Genomic DNA, 20,445 nt, shown 5'->3' with positions numbered 1-20,445 from the left:
TTTAGTCTGGATTTCATGGCAAACTGTATAGTTGTTTTGAACTAGGAAGAGAAGGAAGGAAACGATGATTCCTGCAAGCCCTAATTTGCTTTCAGAACTGAACTAGAAACCACAATCTCCAGTTCTAGTTAGGAGGCAAACCATGGTTTGCTCTAGGCATACTCTGCCCAGTTTGTACATCATGACAAGCTATAGTTACTGCAAACCAGGAAATGCATGAGGGAATTGGGGTCTACAAGAGAGGAAAGAAGGAGTCTGAGGCCCAGCTCCAACTGAACCAGGCTTTTATGTGAGATCTCTTTGAGACGTTGACTGTCATTGCAAGTTAGTTGTAGCCAAATAAATGTCTGTGGTAACTCAAAAGGGGTGTGTGTATAGTAATATCTACTAGAAATTACATAATAATTTATAACCTCTCATCTCAATTACTGCAATGCATTATATGTGGGGCTGCTTTTGAAAACAGTGTGGAAACTTCAGCTAGTCCAACATAGGGCAGCAAGGTTGTTAACAGGGACTGGCCAACGAGATCACATTACACCAGTACTTTTCCATCTGCACTGGCTGCCAGTCCATTTCCGGGCCTGATTCAAAGTGCTGGTATTAACATTCAAAGCCCTTAATGGCTTGTGTCCAGGTTATTTGAAGGAACGCCTCCATGTGCCTGCCCAGACCCTAAGATCATCCTCAGGGGTCCCTCTCTGTGAGCTCCTGCCAAAGAAAGTGAGGCGGGTGGCTACCAGGAAGAGGGCCTTTTTTGCTGCGGCACCCCTGGTGTGGAATGAGCCCCCTAGAGAGGTTCTCCTGGCACCTACATTGTACTCCTTCCAGCACCAGGTGAAGACCTTTTTATTCTCCCATTATTTTAGCATTTTAGCTTTCTAGTCTTTTAGCTTTGGTGTTTTAAATCTGATTTTAAATCTCTGCATTGCTGCTAGGTTTTATTCTGGTTGTACTGTTATATTGTGGTTTTAAGCTTTTATATTTTATATTGTTTTATGCTGTGCTTTGTTTTAATTTTTGTTTAATTTTTAATTTCCAAAGAATCCAGCCTCCGGAATCTACGGCAGATCAGAACCACTTACCTCTGCTCCAGGAGGACTGGAGGCGGAACAGCACTTGGCTGCTTCTTCCAGCCACAGCTGTTCACCTCTTCCCTATCCCTGCCGATTGCCTTTAAAAAAAAGTCTTTTTTTTTTTTTTTAAATGGCGATCAGGAGGATGTGTCCATAGACTTATATGCAAATAGACTCGTGAATCTTATAAGTCTATGTGTCCATAGGCTTATACGCAAGATTCACTGCTCTATTTTGCATAAAAGTCTATGGGCATATCATCCTGATCGCATGTGCCCATAGATTTATACGCAAAATAAAGCAGTGAATCTTGCGTATAAGCCTATGGACACATCCTCCCAATAGCCATTTAAAAAAAAACTTTTTTTTTAAAAGGTAATCGGCAGGGACAGGGAGGAGGCGAAAGGCTGTGGCTGGCAAGAGGGAAAGTAAGCACCCCCAAGCCAGTCCCCACCCCCCCCGGAATCCGAGTGGAGCGGAACCACTCTGGAGGATTCCGGGGGAGAGGAATGGATCACCTCCCCCCTCTCACGGATTCCCCACCAGAACAGATGGCGGGGAATCCGTACACCCCTAACCCCACCTCATTCTCTCTCAACCCTTGCCCTTCTCGGCTTATTCAAGCTATCTGTGGAGGACTAACCAGATGGATCAGGGAAGTGATGAACGCATCTTTGCGTGATGATGTGGTCCCTACTGCCTTGAAAGGAAGCAGTGGTGTGACCACTCCTGAAAGTACTTTCCCCGGATTCAGAGATGCTAACTATCATCTGATCACAAACAGCCAGTTTCTGAGTAAGGTGCTCAAGGAAATGGTGGCATCTCAGCTGTAGGCATTCTTGAATGAAACTGATTATCTGGATCCATTCCAATCTAAATTCAGGCCCAGTTTTGGGACGAAATCAGTCTTGGTCATCTGCTCAATAACCTTTTTTGGGAGACCGACAGGGAGAGTTACTTCTTCTTGATCTCTCAGCAGCTTTTGATACCATTGACCATGTATCTTCCTGGGATGCCTCCAGGAGTTGGAGGCACCAACTTTGGTTGGTGCACCAACTATACTTGTTCCTGCTTAGGGACAGCCTAGCCATGGTGATCCATGCACTGGTAACCTCATGATTAGACTACTGTAATGCGCTCTGTGTGGGGCTGCCCTTGTGCCTGCAGTCATTGCAGCTAGTTCAGAATGCAGCAGTTAGGATGCTCACTGGTACATCCAACTATGCTCACATAACACCTATGTTAAAAGAACTGGAGTGGCTGTCCAGTAGCTACCAAACCGTGTTCAAGGCTCTGTTATTGTCATACAAAGCCCTAAACAACTTTGGGACCAGGATATTTAGCAGACTGTCTTCCCTTATACTTACCCAGCCAGCCTTTAAGATAGTCAGACGAGGCTTTGCTGGTCATTCCGAAACCAAGAGAATGTTGCCATGTAATACCTCGATGGCAGGCTTTCTTGGTAGAGGCGCCCACCTGCTGGGAAACCCCCATGCAGTTCAGGAGGCAGAAAATGTGTTTCAATGCCTCCTGAAAATTCACTTCTTCACCTTGTACATAGTGGCAGCTCGCTGGGAGGACGGGTGCCCCCACAGCTTAGTCAAGTGTTCACTGGGCTGTGACGAAGCTTGTGCCGCAAGCAGGGGTGGACAGTGGTTCAGCAAGAGCCCAGCAAGAGTCCATCCATCCCTAGTATAGAAGTGTCACAAATAAAATAAATAAAACCCATGATTAACCCACAGTGTCTGGGTTCGTACATCATGGAATAACCTCCGATCATGCCAAGCAGAGGTTGCATATTCAAAATGGCGGCAGAACACACTGGCAAATCATGTATTAATTAACCCAGGATTTGCCACCGTTATGTGCTGACAGGCCCCTTCCTGTTTCCAGATGAATATGCAAAAGGTTACAAATCTAATCTAGTTTACAATATTCACAGCATAGTGAAGGGAAAAGAGTCTCTACAAACAGCCTGTGTTGGAGGAGGCTGATGATGACTGGTCCCAAATGAAAAATATGAGTCAGTGGCATTACCTACCTGAAACTATCCTATGTAATATTAGCTTGTCTTCAACCCATGATTGTTTCTGAATGTGAAGATTTTTCAAGTAAATAATTCCATTGTCCTTTCTGATGTGTTTTGTAGAGCAAATAATTAGCTAGATACATTGAATTTTCCTGTTTCTTTTCAAATTACAGAGCACTGTACAATGTCAAGAAAACACAGGTAGAGTAAGTCTTGGAACCTTATGCAATAACCATATCTTTAAGTTGTGCATATGTTTTACTTTAAACTGTTCTTAATGGCTAAAGGAAATGATTGATTTGAAATTTGAGAGCGTGTTCTCTTCTAGAGACGGGTCTGAAAGATAATTTGGCTTGCAAATATAGTCATCAAAAATTGTGATGAAAACAGTGAATCCAAATAAATAGGACAGAGAAAATGGTGTCCTTTTGTACTACAAATTGATAATTCTTTGGATCTACTATATTCTTGATTTATATGAGCTCTTGCAAAGGGAAAATGACAATGTACAATGTACTATTTTAATTGGATCAATGTTTAACTTCTATTGGTTTTCTGTTAAGTAGAAGCATGTTGATTGCATTGTATATTTTTATTTCATTTATTTTAAGCATGTTTAGCCCTCATTTCATATGAAAAGGCTCCCATAGCCTTATATCTCCTTAATAAAGCATAGTCTAATTGGTCATTCTTGCAGTCTGTTCAGAAATGGCTAAAATTCCTTGATTGCCTTGGCACTGTCTTTAAAGGTGCAATCCTATCCGGATAATTACTAGCATCTGAAACTGGAGGCTGTCAACTATCCTATGCAGGACAGCTGGAGCACAGAGGGGATCCTCTCTTCCATGTGCTGGCTGCCCTGCATTTTTGCCTAGATGAGTAATGAGGGTGTGGGAAAGGCCCTGGAGACCTGATAAGAAGCTGCATAAAGCAGCTTCCAAGGCTTCTCCTCCCACCCCCCAGGACCACCCCCTTTTCCCTGTCTCTGTATTCTGTTTCCAAGTGCAGAGACATAGCCTGCGCAGAGAGAACTGCACCGGCTATGAGGGGGAGGGAAGCATGGCTTCTGGGAACCAAGGGCTCCAACTTGGTTCCCAGAAACCAAACAGTCCTATGGCCCTGTAGACAGTCTAGAGGGCCATAGGATTGCTCCCTAAATGAGTTATTTGAATGACACATAAAAATACATTTGTGGAGTATTCACAGTAATTATTCTGAAGCGTTTCTATGGATACAAAGCATTTCATCAGAAGAGCTAGCTGTCCTCTTTTTAAGATGTCAGGAATTAATGAGACCTGTTTGGTGATGGAGGAAAGTTTCATGCATGAACTGCAAGGGAGCTGGAAGACAGTTGCTTGAAATGGTTTGAGCTGGGAGCTATATTCTCATACAGCCCAGTTTAAATTGAGATTTCTCTGTGTAATTCTGTACAAGGAAGGGCTCGCCTGGAAAAATAAGTGGTTGGGTTGCATGTGTGAACTGGCTTTAATCTGCCACTGAAGAGGGAGCTTTTATCTTCAGTTTTATAAATCTAATATCTCTTTCTTTAAGAAATGTTACGGCAGCAGCTCTCTGATTCTGAAAATGGGGACTATACATATGATCAGGTATGCATCTGTAAATAAGAGCACACAAATGAATCTTCTTTCTTCAGTCTGCAAGTGTAGGAGTCAAGCAGTCAGCCAGAGGTGAAGATTTCCACCTTCTCTAGTCATTCCAGTCCCATGCACCATACTAGAGGAATATCTGAGTTAAGCCAGTTATTTGTTAACCCCTTCATCCCTTCACACTTATTCTTTGTTTTTTCTCTCTGATTTTGCTAACAGTTTCAGAGGCTCCCCACCCCCCGCCAGCCGCCAGAGTTGTATTTGAGCAGGTCCTGTTCTGACATCCTGTTCACAGACATATCTAGAAAATATTGTAGTCCCCAGGTTTAACAGTTGCATATAAAATTACTGGCAGGATTGCTTTACAATGTTTCTCTATGTGCTTATTATATTGTTGGAAACAGCTCTTAATTCAAGGGTGGAGAACCTCAGGCCTGGGGGCCAAAACTGGCTCTCTGGGGTCTCCAGAAGGCCCTGTTCGCTGGCCTCCTCCCCTTTTCCCCCAACCTGTCTTTTGTGCAGTTGTTCTCCCATTCTAAAAAGTTGAAATGCCTCTTGTGAGCTTGAAATGTCTCGCCCCTGTCTTAACTAAACCAGAAATAAATTATTGCCAGGGTATCAGAGAGTATTCTTAAGATACAGAGGTTGTTTAGACAATCAGCAGGGAAAACAACATAGCCTCGGTTGTGCGACTGAGATTACCTGCACTGAAGGTTGCTGTGTTGTCTGAACCTGGCATGTGGCATGGGTGTGGTGGATTTTCACCCACCTTACAACCCTTGCTGCAAGCCATGGGTTGTAGGGTGGGTGAGAATTAATTACACTAGTGCTGGGTTTGATGACACAACAGTCTGCGATGCTGCATGGGTAATTAGGGTAATCCCAGGGGTGAGGGAAACAATCAACACCACGTTGTTTCCCCCGTTGATCGTCCAAACCCAGACTCTGTCTCTTATCTCCATTACGTATGACTCTTTATTTTCTCAGGCCTTGTCAGAGTAGTAAACTAATCTTCTGGGTATTATCTTCCCTGTTGAGGTGTAATCTTTGTATAACTTTTTGTGATTACCTGTTCTCTGGAGCATATGTCTGATGGCAGTATCCCTTTTTAGGTTCCTGTTACGACGGCAACATTTGTTCTGTATTTATAAAGCTTTCTGTGTCTCTAGTTGACTTCTGAAGGTTAATTGCTTTTGGAGCCCTGCTTGTGTTCAGAAGTTAACCTGAAACTGTGATTTCAATTATGCACAAAATACTTCTTGTTTGCTTGTGGCATTTTTGTTGTTGTCCAACAAAACAACAACAGCTTGTTTACCTTCTAGATTTAATTGTTCCACCAACTTATCTCTTATACTTAAAGGAGATAGAAAAGATTTATTTTTGTAAGAATCCTTGAATGCCTTCATGCTAAATAATAAGGCAGAAAGATAGTGGCTGACCCAAGATCACGCAGTAAGCTTCATGATGGAATGGATATGTATTTATTTGTGATATTTATATCACAACTCCAAGCCGAAGTGGGGCACTTTGGACTGTTTCCCAAGCAGGGCAGAGGGGGCATGAAGCAGGTTGGGTCGCTCCGAAGCACTTCGGAGGAAGCCAGAAGCCCAACTGCCACTGCCCAACTCCTTATCTGGGCCCTTGGGACATGCAGCGGCATCCGTCTTCTTCCTCCAGGGAGTAGCCATTTTAAAAATAGTGACTCCCTGTATTTTTGGTAATAGTTCCTGCACAAATAGCAGCCATCAAGTACGCAATATTACTGTAGTGTACTTGACAGCCACCATTTGCGCAGGACCTGTTTCCAGAAATACAGCAAGTCAGCTGCTGTTGCGCATCCTGAGGGCCCAGGTAAGGAGCTGGGGGCTCGCACAGTGGGGGCATCCAGGGCCCCCAGAATTGGGATTCAGACATCTGAATCCCGCTTCAGTTCTTGAGACTGAAGTGGGTTAGGGGTCTTCAGGTCTGGAGGCTTGAAACCAGTCAGGCCCACCTCAGAAGCCCTGAAGTGGCCAAGGCAGGTTGGGCAGTCGCTGCACAGCCCTATTATATAAAATCCCTAAGCGGTTTACATATAAATATTAATATCCCATTTAAAATACAATATTAAAAACAACTCCAATCACAATAAGATAAATAAAATTTGAGCCTGGGTCTGTACAGCCTTAGTCTGATGCTTTAACCACTAGATCACAGTGGCGTAGAGAATGGTGTATATATGATAAATATCAGTGAACTGGAAAAAAAATTCTGCTATCCTGTAACAAATCATTTACAAATCATTGGGGACGAGGGAGAGGGCCTTTTCTGTGGTGGCCCCCACTCTGTGGATCTCCCTCCCTAGGGAACTCCGTCATGCCCCCTCTTTAATGAGCTTCCATCATGCATTAAAAACGTTGTTGTTCAGGCAGGCATTTGGGGTGGGTTAGGGTATTTTAGAAAATTTTTTTATTGTAGAATTTTATTGTTTTAAACTGTTTTTATTGTATGTTGTACATCGCCTAGAGTGGCTGGGTGACCAGCCAGATGGGCGATTAATAAATTTAATAATAAATAATAATAAATAAATCATGTTGTGCAAACAAAGGGCTTATAATAATACTTGTATAGCACTTCAGAGTATTCAGAGGACATAAAGTATTTGAGTAATTCTTAAAACAACCTTGTAAGGTAGGTCACCATTTTATCCAAGGCTAAGAAAGGATTGTATGCCTAAGGCCACCCGGTGAGTTCTTAGCTGAGCTTAGATCAGGACTTTGGGGCTTTAATTCATAGCTATTACAGCACACCAGCTCTTATTTCAAAGGAGACTTACTGTCACTATATTATACATCTGCTGAAGGGCAGGATGTAAACTTCAGATCATTCTGTTCTATGTCTCATTTGTGTTGGTATAGGATGTCCTATACAAAACTGACTTTTAAAAAATTATTGTTAGCAGCTGGAGCTTTTTCCTTTACGGCTTATAGAGTTAAGGCCAAATTCAAAGAGTATCTGAGATAAATATTATGTTTTCATAACTAGCCTACAAATTATAGTTTTTCTTGATCCTCTTACCCTGTGTTGTTACTCTTCCCTTCTTATACCTGTGTTTATTTTTTTTTTATTTAGTGGCAGCAAAGGCAGTACAAATAATTAGCAGTAATATTAATTACCTGCACTTTGGCAAGGTGGTGGGGGTGGGTAGATGCATGCTTACATGAGTATATTGGAGCAAAAAATGTATTTTGCAAAGTTAGGTTGACAGATTTCTATGGATAAATACCAGCACAGCATCAAAAATGTCACCGTCAAATAAATATGTATGGACTTTAATAGAACAAAAATTTAAAACCTATATTTTTCATACTATAACTAGTTTCTATTCCATTCTCTTTGACTCTATTATTAAAGTTGATTCTGTAGTCCAAATTTAGCTAATCTTGTATTTATTTTTTGGGTTGAGAAGTCATTTGAGGAAGAACCATTCATGAACTCGTATGGAGTAAGTCATCTTGATACAGGTAAAGTGAACATAGAGGGAAAGCATGCAACTCAAAAAAAAAAAAGAAAAGAAAGTATTTATAGGTCTTATCTAAGCATTCTTTGATATGGACATAACTTGAGGAAGCTAGTCAAATGCACTTGTAAATTATTATACTCTTGCCTTGCAAGAATTGTACTACATTCAGTCTCTTCCCCTAACACTTTTTTCCATTATCCTTGAGAATTTTGTATTAAGTCCTTCTACGTTTCTTTTTGACATAATGCTGAGCATCAGTACACCATTATGGCATGCAGAATATTAATTGAAAAAGCAAGTTCTCCTTTTCTTTCAAGAATTGCTTTAATTGTTGTTCAAACAGAATATTCTTCAGAAGTTTTCTTCTGTAAGTGAGATGGCTAGTGTAGTAGCACCCAAATCGAAACTAGTCCAAGGAACTGGTCAAAATCAGTAGGCATCAAATACCTGTCCTTTCATTTGTCCAGTCCTGCCTTGTTGCCATATTGTAGTCCTTTCTGCACTCTTTGCTGTTGTTATTTAAATGACCATAAATCAATAGCATGTAATGTTACTTCTGACTAAAAAGGTTGTTGCTGCAAAAGGTTTTGGCTTCATGGAACATGATTGGCCCTTCTTTTGGTAACTACAGTTTCAAAGAACGAACATGACTGCCTTAGCATCCCTTATTTTTTACTTCGATGTGGCAGCTTTTCTGCATGTCATACATTCATGACCCCAACCCCTCCACATCTCAGGTCTCCTTTACGCCTCCTCTACCCTCAGAGTAGAAAAGAGGAGCAATAGTTTTAATTCCATCATTTCTCATTCTTGCTAAACGGTTCTTATCGAGAGGGGGGAGAGTCATGAAATGCTTTGAGATCACGTATGTGGTTCACAAATCATACAAACGTTGGTAAGATTTTATATTATAGGCAGTATCCAAGTTGACACGAGGGCTAACATAAGTTACACTGAGCTAGCATAAGGGACCCCTAATGCAACACCAATAGCATCGGCTCTCTCAAAGGTTTTTCTGGGGAATCCCATGCACCAGTTAATGCTTATTGCCGTTGTGCTACAGTTCACTTGCACTAACATAACATAATTTTCACTGTCTCTCGTGTCAACTTGGATACTGCTCTGTGTTACCAAAATGTAGCTTATGTTAGTGATGAGTGAAATATACCCACAGAGCAAGATTTTTCACTTCTTTTGGAGATCTGTAATATTACATAAAATGCATTGCCTTGAAGTTTTCCAGAGGGTTGTTTTTCTCGAATTTAGAATTTTGTTAAAGAAATTGGAAACAATCTTATACAAAAAATGAGCATAACCTTTTGGCATTCGTTATGCTAACTGAAATATACTTGTATTTAACTTTGAATTGTAGATCAAAATAGCAGTGCTGAGATGGCATCTATTAAAAGACATTTGGAAAATATCCATATCAAGGTAACACTTCAGTGTAAATGGAAATATTTCTTACAATATATGAGCTTTAGAAAATTCAGGCTATTTGTGCTCAGAAGAGACATGAATTAAGAAAAGAGATTGACAAGGAATACAGGGGATACAATGAGAGATTCTGAACTATATAGGGACAGAAGCTCCAGTAATTTCAAGGAGTTCTGCCAAGGTTTTCTGAGTATTCAGAAGATGTTGTCTGCATATGTTTGTAAACCTTTGTTCTATATCCCTAGGTTCTTGTGTGTTCAATTTATTTTCTAAAAGCTGTGACTCACCACCTAGTTCTGCACTACAATGTAGAGTTTTCCATACAACATGTGTGGGGTTTTGGATGGATGGGATAAAGACAGATTTTCTCTTCCTTTTCTAGTGGATTATTCTCACTGTCGTGAGTTTTAACCAGTATAAGATTGAAGGGGTATAACCGGAAATCTTGGTCATTGTCATCCACAGAAATTGTATCCTATTCTTGTTGTGTGTGAGAAATTGTCCATAGAAAGCAAATGTGATATGTGAAATATAGTTCTTTACTAAACTGAAATACAGTAGTCCTGCATTCTGACTTTTCCCAACAAGCTCGGTATAACTTATATCTGTTCACTGAGTATAAAGTGGTTGTCTTGTCACTAGTGGGTGAAACGTCCCAAAAATATTCATTGCTGTTGAAAAGAATCTGTACAGCTTGCTGGTGTAATACTTCAAAAATATATCTCCTGGTCAGGGTAACATTATTGAAAGTTGGCAGGTGTGATTAGATCATATGCAGCTCCAGTATGTTCTTCTTGCTCCTTTTAACTATATGTAATAACTATTATTCATTAAAATTGAAAATAAGTCTCTGTTGGATCTGGTCTAAGTTAGCTGATTTCAGTGGGACCCACATCCACTGTGAAAAGTTACTTAAGTCAGGTCCCATGTATTTAGTTGGAACTAAGTCAACTAACATAATTGGGATCCATTCTGTTAACAGTAAAACTTTGTGGGTTTTTTGTAACAAAAGGAGAATATTCCTCTTCTATGCTATTCTGGAACACCTGTGAAGAATAAATGCAGAGTTGAAATGGACATGCTGTTGGAGGATGGTGCCAGCTCTGTTTCACAAGCGCTTGCGGTAACACAACTATTCTGCTGCTCCTATTAAAATGTCTTTCCACTTATTGCTACTCACAGCAGTCCAGCTGTCTGTGTGGCATAATTTCGGTAAACTGGGCTACAGCATATGTAGGTTTCTACATTTATTTTCTATTTGCAATGGGTGAACAGATATGGATGTCAGAGAAATCCACAACAGAGTCAAATGTGTCCGGATTTCTATTAATCCAACCCATGGATTCCGCAGCGGACCTGCTTTTCCCAGGTTGCACAGATTCCATGGACTTGTAGACCACTTCTTTTGCTTTCCAGAATTTTACACAAATGTAGTTGTAGAAAAATACGTAAAATTTAAAAAACACCAGCTGAAAGTGCACATTTTCCCCATAGGCTAAAGCATGAAAATGCTTGGGGCGGGGGGCATTCTGGGGGGGATTTGCACAAGTGTGAATTTGCACAAATTTGGGGAAAATCCAATTCTGTCACTGAGCAGATGATTGAACAAAAGGCACCCGACAATCTGCGAAACTCAGATGCAACTGATTTTACGAAGTCTGTACATCCTATGCACAGATCAGGTCTCTTGAAAGAGATGGAGAGGCCTTAACTGTAACAGGTATAGGCACAGGAGCTCCAGTACAATAAGAAGTTACTAAACTGGAATAACAGTTAGTTAATTCTATGTCAGCTCACTCATATGCATTCTTCAGTACCATTGATTTAAATGGGATCTAAAAATACAGTGGTCTAACATTCAGGCTTACCAATGGTAATAAATAGGATGGGTATCTCAAATAAAGAAGTGTTTAATGTTTTGTCACTGAAGGCTACTGTCTTCTGCAAATCATTTCTATCTGTTTACTAATGACGTATCTTTGGGATTTTGTCTCAGGTAACAAGAACAAAAGCAAAGCATCTTCACCAATGGTCTCCTTTGCAAGAGCGGGAAGATAAATCCTTAATTGGTGAGCTTCGCAACAAATCATAAATGTTTTGCTGAAGAAGTGCTTAAAGGACAAGCAAATGGTTCTAGTTACATAAGAAGAGTGACGAAAATAAACTTTATAGTCAGTGAGTTGAAATGCTTGCACTCTCTAATTGGCCAAGGTGCACATTAACTAAGTACAGTAATGCTAAGCATTCCTTGTGAGCCATGTTAGGCTATCACTGACCCAGTTAATTGATCTTTTAAACTTTCTTATCTGAATCAGATGTGGGCTTCATATGAAGGTTTGTCAAGTAGAAAAGGGCCATCTGGACCAGCGTGTACTTATCTGACCTGCATCCATTGATCAGCACATGTTTGCAAGAGTTTGTCTATCTAGCTTGCTCCTTCCTGCTGGCTCCCTTCCATCTCTAGGCAAAAGCCTTGTACATAACAAAATCTCCTTGTAAGGAATGCAACACCCGCTCTTCGTCCCATCGCACCCTTGCTTCAGCTGATCCCTCTGTGCAACCTGAGGAGAGCAACTGCATGCTCAGCCAGGGGCTGAGTAGCCTGCTTTGCTTTGCTGGGAACCATGAAGGGCCTTTTATTGCTGTGCCACGGCATGGTATAGTACATCACATGAAACAACAGAGGGGTGGGCTTCACCTGCATCGGAAGCTGCCTTATACTGAGTCAGAGTATTGGTGCATCTGGGCCAGTCTTGTCTACATTAAGTAGCAGCAGCTCACCAGGTTCTCAGGCAGAGTCTTTTCCCCTTCTGCTACTAGATCCCTATAATTGGAGATGGCAGGGATTGAACTTGGAACTTTTGGCATGCAAAGCATGTGCTCTGCCACTGGTGAATGGTTCCTTTTGTCCCCACGGTACTTGCATGCTGGTGCTAGCTATACTGCACAATTGGCTACAAGTGTCCATGTGTGGAAGTCTCTGTGCTCTGCCCTTTGTGTGTAAACTCTGGAGGCTAGTTTGAGCCCACTATCAGTCATTTGTTCTTTAATAGCACGTTTTAAATAGCTGCCCTTTAAAACCTGCTATAACTAGTTATATTAAGTCAGCTGCAAACAATTTTCATAGTGACAGCACTCTGGATAATTTAAAATGATCATGCTTGCAGGTGTGTGGTAATAAACTTATACTTTACAACACACTGAAGAATTGTGAACAGATTAATAGGATAACAGATATCCAGTAGTCTCCACCAATTAAATGGTACTTTATCTCACAGGATGTAGTATCTGTTTGATAAAGCAATTTGTACTGTTTTCCTCCTAGCAATATATAGTTACATTAGATAGATTGACATTCATTTGAGCCAGTGTGGTGCAGTAGGTAAGCTGAATTTGGATATATGAGGTGCAGCTTCAGATCCTCTTTTGGCTATGAAACTGACCAGACAGCTTTGCACAAATTAGAGTCTCTTAACTGAATTTATTTTTTTTAGGATAAATGAGATCAAGATTATATATTTTTTTCTTTTTTAGCTCAAACTGCTTTACTTTAATCTGTCCATAGTTTGAAGTTGTTACTTATTAGATGATGGATACAAACTGCATTTGAAGAATAAATGCAAACATTCTGCCAGATTCAGAAACTATGTGTGTGTATGCAGCATCTTTACCTTGGTGGAAACAGTACTGGATTTGCATCTTCGTTACATATGTAGAGATGCCTGTGGCATTGCGGTGAATGGGTGAGTGGACGTGTCTAGGAGGTATTTCAAGTCACTGGACTGCACAAAGACCTTCAGATCAGAGAGAAGTTCTCTTAAAATATATTAAATATCTTCATTAAATAACGCATCTAAATATGCATTGTCTCAGTATGAAGAGAGGGACTGTGGCTCAGTAATAGAACACCTGCTTTGCATGCAGAAGGTCCCAGGTTCAATCCTTAGCATCTTCAGGTAGAGCTAGAAGAATTCCTGCCTGAAATCCTGGAGAGCCACTGCCAGTCAGTGTTGACCATACTGGGTTAGTTGGACCAATGGTCTGACTTGGTATAAGGCACCTTCCTAAGTGAAATTATGATGTTGCTGCAAAATTCAATACAAAAATAATTGAGACAGCGGCAGCTTCTTGAAACACAGAAAATATCTGGCTTTTCAATGAGGATTGCACAGTTCCTGAAAGCTATGGGAATGGCTATTACTGCCTTGTTTTCATTAACCTTTCATTAACCTATATGTTTCATTTAAACATTATAGCCTGTTTGGGACATCAATAGTAATAATGTTAATACTAAAGATTATTAAATACTGCTTATTATACGTCCCTTTTATTCCCTTAGTAGATCACCATGATGTGGTCCTGACAAAGCAAGCACAATCTGCAAATGGGCATTCTGCATCGATATCTCTTCAGTTGTCCAACTCTGCTGCTCCAAGCTCAGCTGATGGAACAATTGTACCTAGAAATCAGCCCCTTTGGAGTAATACTGAAACTAGCTATAGTAGCTTTTTGGAAATGTATGAGTCCGCAGATGAGCATTGTTCTTGGAATAATGTCACAATAGCAGATTTGTATCCAGGAATGGTGAAGGCACTTAGCATATTGTTGCATAAAGTGTCCCGCAAAGCCTCTTCCAGTTCATTAATGAAACGGTACAGATATGGGTATTGGCACCCTAAGAAAACAAAGCTTAATACCAGTACAGAGAGAATAAGGAAATACAGGCCATTAAAATTGAAGTCTAGCTTGACAATTACAGAAGGTGATGATGGGTGCAGGCATAAACTGCCCATAGAAAATAATAGAAGTAATCATCCTTTTGATGATAACAAGCGTCAAATGAAAAGTTCAGTGAACAACATATCTAGAGTAGTATCTTCCATATGCCGTAATGCAGATAGAATGGATATAGACTCTTCTGACGCTGTAGAAGATCATCCATACTCTGAGAGAGTTGGACAAAATGGCACAGAGACTACCATTTATCCTAGTGATCTTTCTACAGAAGAAACTCTTCTGGTCACAAGTCCATCTTGTTTCCCTTCATCTTCAGTTTGTGTAAGAAAAGATAAAACCTTTGAAGAGTACTCTCCCATAATTTGTACTGTGGATTCAGGAGCAACATTTAATCTAGGAGCAGAAGGTAAAACTCGAGAAATGAACACTGTGACATTCAAGGTTACATCATGTTTGAGCTCATCCTTGAGCAGTAGCACAAACTCTTATTTGCAAAATGGCAAGTCTTCTCCAGTAAAAACTTCAAATAGATTACTGGGAAATCATGACATTAACATGTTCAGTAGAGCCATTTCGCTACAGCGGAGTCGTTCATTTTCATCGTTTCCTGTTAATCGGAGTCCCATGAAAGTTCAGCAGAAATGTGAAGATGCATTTGAAAAAATGTATGAGGAACTGTGTTCTCCAAAGCTGCAGAAACCTTTTAAGTTGTCAAATATATGCACAAGTCCTAGGAAGTCTGCAGAATTGCACACATCTGGTTTTAATGGTCTTTCTTCAAAATTTCATCAAACACCTAATAATACGATTGAAAGTATATACCAAAAATTGTGTTCTGAAGGGTTTCCTCAAATCCCTACATTTCTGAGAGCAGCAAACTTAAAAAAATATGAAGGAATACAAATGTCTGAAACTGTAAATGCCCTAGTTAATTCTCCCGTAAGAACTCTACCTGCAGTTGCCAGAATTAAAAGAGCAGCAAACTTCTGCAATGAAGACTTTCAATCTTCACCCATAAAAAGATTAAAAAATACATCTGAGAACTCTTCTTATAAAATATGTCAGAAACTACCTTACTGGAAAAACATTGATGTTCAGAAAAGTGACATGACTTTCACACTGTATAGTCCTAACACAAACAGTTGGACCTCAAATGTGGTAAGCAAGCTATTGACTTATGTAAGAAGTATTCCAACCTGAAAATCACTTAAGGTGGCTTGTAGCGTTCCGTCAGAGAAAAAAATCCTCTGACATGAACTTTCATAGGTTACCAAGGTTTCAGGCCTGTACAGACATATTTTTATTTTAAATTTTTTTGGCCACCTTTAAAGGTAGAACCCTCTCTGGGATCAGGCTAGAAGTCTTATTAATTGGTGTACCACTTAATGTCCCCATCCATCCCCGTCTTTTTTAATGTATGAATTATGGTCTCTAAAAAGTACTGTAGAACAGCATTAGTATTTGGCTACTCATATTTGAATCAAAAAGTTCATTTGAACAGATTTTAGCTGCATAAATTCCAAAAGGAAAAGTAATGTTTCATTTTATTCAGAATATTGCCCAACTTGCTGCAAGAACATAGGCTCACATTGCAACTATAAAGCGATGTAAATGTAGAGAAAGGGAATAGAAGGTTGTTGATGTTGATTAAAAATAATCCCTCTATCAGTTTGGACATCCTGCATCATTTTAATTTTGAAACCTTAATTTTCAGGATTCTGGATTTTGCGTTTCTTCAAATCACCGTTTTCTGGTTGCTCCATGCACTGATATGAAAGGTAGGCTTCAGTGATGGAAAAAGTAAGCTATGATGCTGAATAGGTGTTGTCTTCAGGGCAAATAAGGCATTTCTCTCTACATTCTTTTTCTAGCATTCCTGGTAATTTCAAGAATCACCTAATCCTCAGTTACTTGGTCAGTTTTAGTTTTAAAAGTCTTGGCATAAGATGTATATGGAAGAATGATAAAAGCAGAATTGCATGGAAGTGATCTCCACAGCAGAATATACAGTGGCTCATAGAGTACCCATTCTCTGTTCCCGTGATCTGCCAAGTTGTCCTGCTATCTTCTTTACCACAGGGAAAGAGAAAACCCACGGTTACACAGGTTGGCAAGAAAAACTAGGTTTGGACAGGATGTTGGTAGATAGTAATTTATTTACTTTTTAAAGAATTTTTGACTAGGTCAAGATTAAGCAATGAGGTGCCTTCCAGATGTTTTGGACTACAAATCCCATAAGACCCAGCCATCATGGACCATGGCCAGGGATTATGGGAGTTGTCGTCCAGAAATATTTGGAAGGCACCACATTGCCTATTCCCAGACTAAGTAAAGCAGGAAAAATGAATGTATTAATGAACTGAAACTCTGCAATTTTATTAGTTTTCTAGTCACATGGTCTGTTTGCTTTAAAGCAACAGTACAAAATGGAGACAGAACCTGAGCATGTACATGTATATTGCTGAATATCTCAAATGGAAACTGAACATAAAATTGAGCAGAAGCCTAGTTGATCCTATTTGTGGCCATGTTAACGGTGCATATAATAAATCTGAAATTGCAGCTGAGGGTGGGGTGATCCTTTCCTATCATAGGTATTGCACATTCAAAAGAGGAAAGAAAATGGGTGTGGCCTTCATATTTGCAGCAGTGATCATCTGTTTTTATTTGGGTATTTGTGTTTTTGTTTGTTCAGTCGTTGAGTCGTGTCCGACTCTTCATGACCCCATGGACCATAGCACGCCAGGCCTTCCTGTCCTCCGCTCTCTCCCGGAGCGTGCTCAAGTTCATATTCATTGCATCAGTGATGATATCTAGCCATCTCATCCTCTGCTGTCCCCTTCTCCTTTTGCCTTCAGTCTTTCCCAGCATCAGGGTTTTTTCCAGAGAGTTTTCTCTTCGCATTAGGTGGCTAAAATATTTGAGCTTCAGCTTCAGTATCTGTCTTTCCAATGAGCACTCAGGGTTGATTTCCTTTAGGAATGACTGATTTGACCTCCTTGCAGTCCAGGGGACTCGTAAGAGTCTTCTCCAGCACCACAGTTTGAAAGCATCAATTCTTCGGCACTCAGCCTTCCTTATAGTCCAGCTCTCACAGCCATACATTACTACTGGGAAAACCATAGCTTTGATTAGACAGACCTTTGTCGGCAAGGTGATGTCTCTGCTTCTTACTATGCTGTCTAGGTTTGCCATAGCTTTCCTCCCAAGGAGCAAGCGTCTTTTAATTTCATGGCTACAGTCACCGTCTGCAGTGATCTTGGAGCCCACGAAAGTAAAATCTGTCACTGCTTCCATTTCTTCGCCTTCTATATGCCAGGAAGTGATAGGGCCAGATGCCATGATCTTAGTTTTTTTAATGTTGAGTTTCAAACCACCTTTTGCACTCTCCTCTTTCACCCTCCACAAGAGGCTCTTTAGATCCTCTTCGCTTTCTGCCATTAGGGTGGTATTGTCTGCATATCGGAGGTTGTTGATAATTCTCCCAGCAATTTTAATTCTGACCTGTGATTCATCCAACCAGGCATTTCTCATGATGTACTCTGCATATAAGTTAAATAAGCAGGGTGACAATATGCAACCTTGTTGTACTCCTTTCCCAATTTTGAACCACTCAGTTGTTCCATGTCTGGTTCTTACTGTTGCTTCTTGACCCTCGTACAGGTTTCTCAGGAGACAGGTAAGGTGGTCTGGTACCCCCATCTCTTTCAGAATTTGCCACAGTTTGTTGTGATCCACACAATCAAAGGCTTTAGCGTAGTCAATGAAGCAGAAGTAGACGTTTTTCTGGAATTCTCTTGCTTTCTCCATGATGCAGTGAATGTTGGCGATTTGATCTCTAGTTCCTCTGCCTCTTCGAAACCCAGCTTGTCCTTCCGGTAGTTCTCGGTTCGCATACTGCTGAAGCCTAGCTTGTAGGATTTTGAGCATCACCTTGCTGGCATGTGAAATGAGCTCAATTGTGCAGTAGTTTGAACACTCTTTGGCATTGCCCTTCTTTGGAATTGGAATGTAAACTGACCTTTTCCAGTCTTGTGGCCACTAATGAGTGTTCCAAATTTGTTGGCATATTGAATGCAGCACGTTAACAGCATCATCTTTTAGGATTTTAAATAGCTCAGCTGGAATACTGTCATCTCCGCTAGCTTTGTTGTTACTAATAGTTCCTAAGGCCCGCTTGACTTCACTCTCGAGGATGTCTGGCTCAAGTTCAGTGACCGCACTATCATGGCTATCAGGGACATTAAGATCTTTCCTGTATAGTTCTTCTGTGTATTCTTTCCACCTCTTCTTAATCTCATGTGCTTCTGTTAGGTCCCTGCCTTCTTTGTCCTTTATCATGCCCGTCTTTGCACAAAACGTTCCCTTGAGATCTCCGATTTTCTTGAAGAGATCTCTAGTCTTTCCCATTCTGTTGTTTTCCTCGATTTCTTTGCATTGTTCATTTAAGAAGGCCTTCTTGTCTCTCCTTGCTATTCTCTGGAACTCTGCATTCAGTTGGATATATCTTCCCCTTTCTCCCTTGCTTTTCACTTCCCTTCTTTCCTCAGCTACTTGTAAAGCCTCATCAGACAGCCACTTGGCTTTCTTGCATTTCTTTTTCTTTGGGATGGATTGAGTTGCTGCCTCCTGAACAATGTTACGGACCTCCGTCCATAGTTCCTCAGGCACTCTGTCTATCAGGTCTAATCCCTGAAATCTATTCCTCACCTCCACTGTATATTCATAAGGGATATGATTTAGCTCATACCTGAATGGTTTAGTGGTTTTCCCTACGTTCTTCAATTTAAGCCGAAATTTTGCAAGAAGCAGCTTATGATCTGAGCCACAGTCAGCTCTGGGTCTTGTTTTTACTGACTGTATGGAGCTTCTCCATCTTTGGCTGCAAAGGACATAATCAATCTGATTTCGATATTGACCATCTGGTGATGTCCATGTGTAGAGTGGTCTCTTGTGCTGTTGGAAAAGAGTGTTTGCTATGATCAGCGTGTTCTCTTGGCAAAACTCTATTAGCTTTTGTCCTGCTTCATTTTGTACACCAAGGCCATGCCTGCCTGTTATCCTGGTGATTTCTTGACTTCCTACTTCAGCATTCCAATCCCCTATGATGAAGAGGACATCTTTTTTTGGTGTTAGTTCTAAAAGGTGTTGTAGGTCTTCATAGAACCGATCAACCTCAGCTTCTTCGGCATCAGTGGTTGGGGCATAGACTTGAATTACTGTGATGTTGAATGGTTTGCCTTGGATTCGTACTGAGATCATTCTATCATTTTTAAGATTGTACCCCAGTACTGCTTTTCCCACCCTTTTGTTGACTATGAGTGCTACTCCATTTCTTCTAAGGGATTCTTGCCCACAATAGTAGATATGATGGTCACCTGAATTAAATTCGCCCATGCCTGTCCATTTTAGTTCGCTGATTCCCAAGATGTCGATGTTCAATCTTGCCATCTCATGTTTGACCACCTCCAGCTTACCTTGATTCATTGATCTGACATTCCAGGTTCCTAAACAATATTGTTCTTTACAGCATCGGATTTTCTTTTCACCACCAGACACATCCACAGCTGAGTGTCCTTTCGGCTTTGGCCCAGCCGCTTCACTCTTTCTGGTGCTACTTGGAAATACCCTCTGCTCTTCCCCAGTAGTATATTGGACACCTTCCGACCTGAGGGGCTCATCTTCCGGCGTCATCTCTTTTAGCCTTGTGATACGTTCCATGGGGTTTTCTTGGCAAGAATACTGGAGTGGGTTGCCATTTCCTTCTCCAGTGGACCACATTTTGTCAGAACTCTCTGCCATGACCTGTCCGTCTTGGGTGGCCCTGCACGGCATAGCTTATGGCTTCACTGAGTTACGCAAGCCCCTTTGCCACAACAAGGCAGTGATCCATTAAGGGTATTTGTACCCAAATAAAAATTACGTTATTTTTTAAAGGTGACAGAGAAAACAAGTGCATACAACGCATCCATAATTTGCAGCAATAACATATGACCTACTGACTCAGTTCAGACAATCATAATGCCTTTTTCCATGCACATGCAGCCCCTTTGCTCC

The 20,445-nt window shown here is 40.8% G+C and overlaps 1 protein-coding gene across 10 annotated transcripts in view; it reads left to right on the top strand.

The window, feature by feature from the left end:
• HJURP (Holliday junction recognition protein) overlaps nt 1–20,445 on the top strand; it is a 35,611-nt gene that overhangs the window by 8,768 nt on the left and 6,398 nt on the right. For 2 of the 10 annotated variants that reach the window (XM_084843344.1, XM_084843351.1), the window contains 8 exons: nt 3,279–3,306; nt 4,657–4,712; nt 8,161–8,215; nt 9,587–9,648; nt 10,664–10,774; nt 11,648–11,720; nt 13,991–15,546; nt 16,103–16,166. In XM_084843344.1, the coding sequence (XP_084699470.1) occupies nt 3,279–3,306; nt 4,657–4,712; nt 8,161–8,215; nt 9,587–9,648; nt 10,664–10,774; nt 11,648–11,720; nt 13,991–15,546; nt 16,103–16,166 (2,005 nt within the window). Of the gene's footprint in view, nt 1–3,278; nt 3,312–4,656; nt 4,713–8,157; nt 8,216–9,586; nt 9,649–10,663; nt 10,775–11,647; nt 11,721–13,990; nt 15,547–16,102; nt 16,379–20,445 lie in introns of those variants that run through there. The other 8 variants (XM_084843342.1, XM_084843352.1, XM_084843343.1 and 5 more) reach the window with 6 other exon arrangements.

The sequence above is a fragment of the Heloderma suspectum genome, chromosome 3 (assembly GCF_057233095.1).
Source record: "Heloderma suspectum isolate Gila_16-S chromosome 3, 16-S_ref, whole genome shotgun sequence".
NCBI lineage: Eukaryota > Metazoa > Chordata > Lepidosauria > Squamata > Helodermatidae > Heloderma > Heloderma suspectum.
The sequence above is the reverse complement of the archived record's forward strand: the minus strand, read 5'-3'. Positions and strand labels throughout refer to the sequence as shown.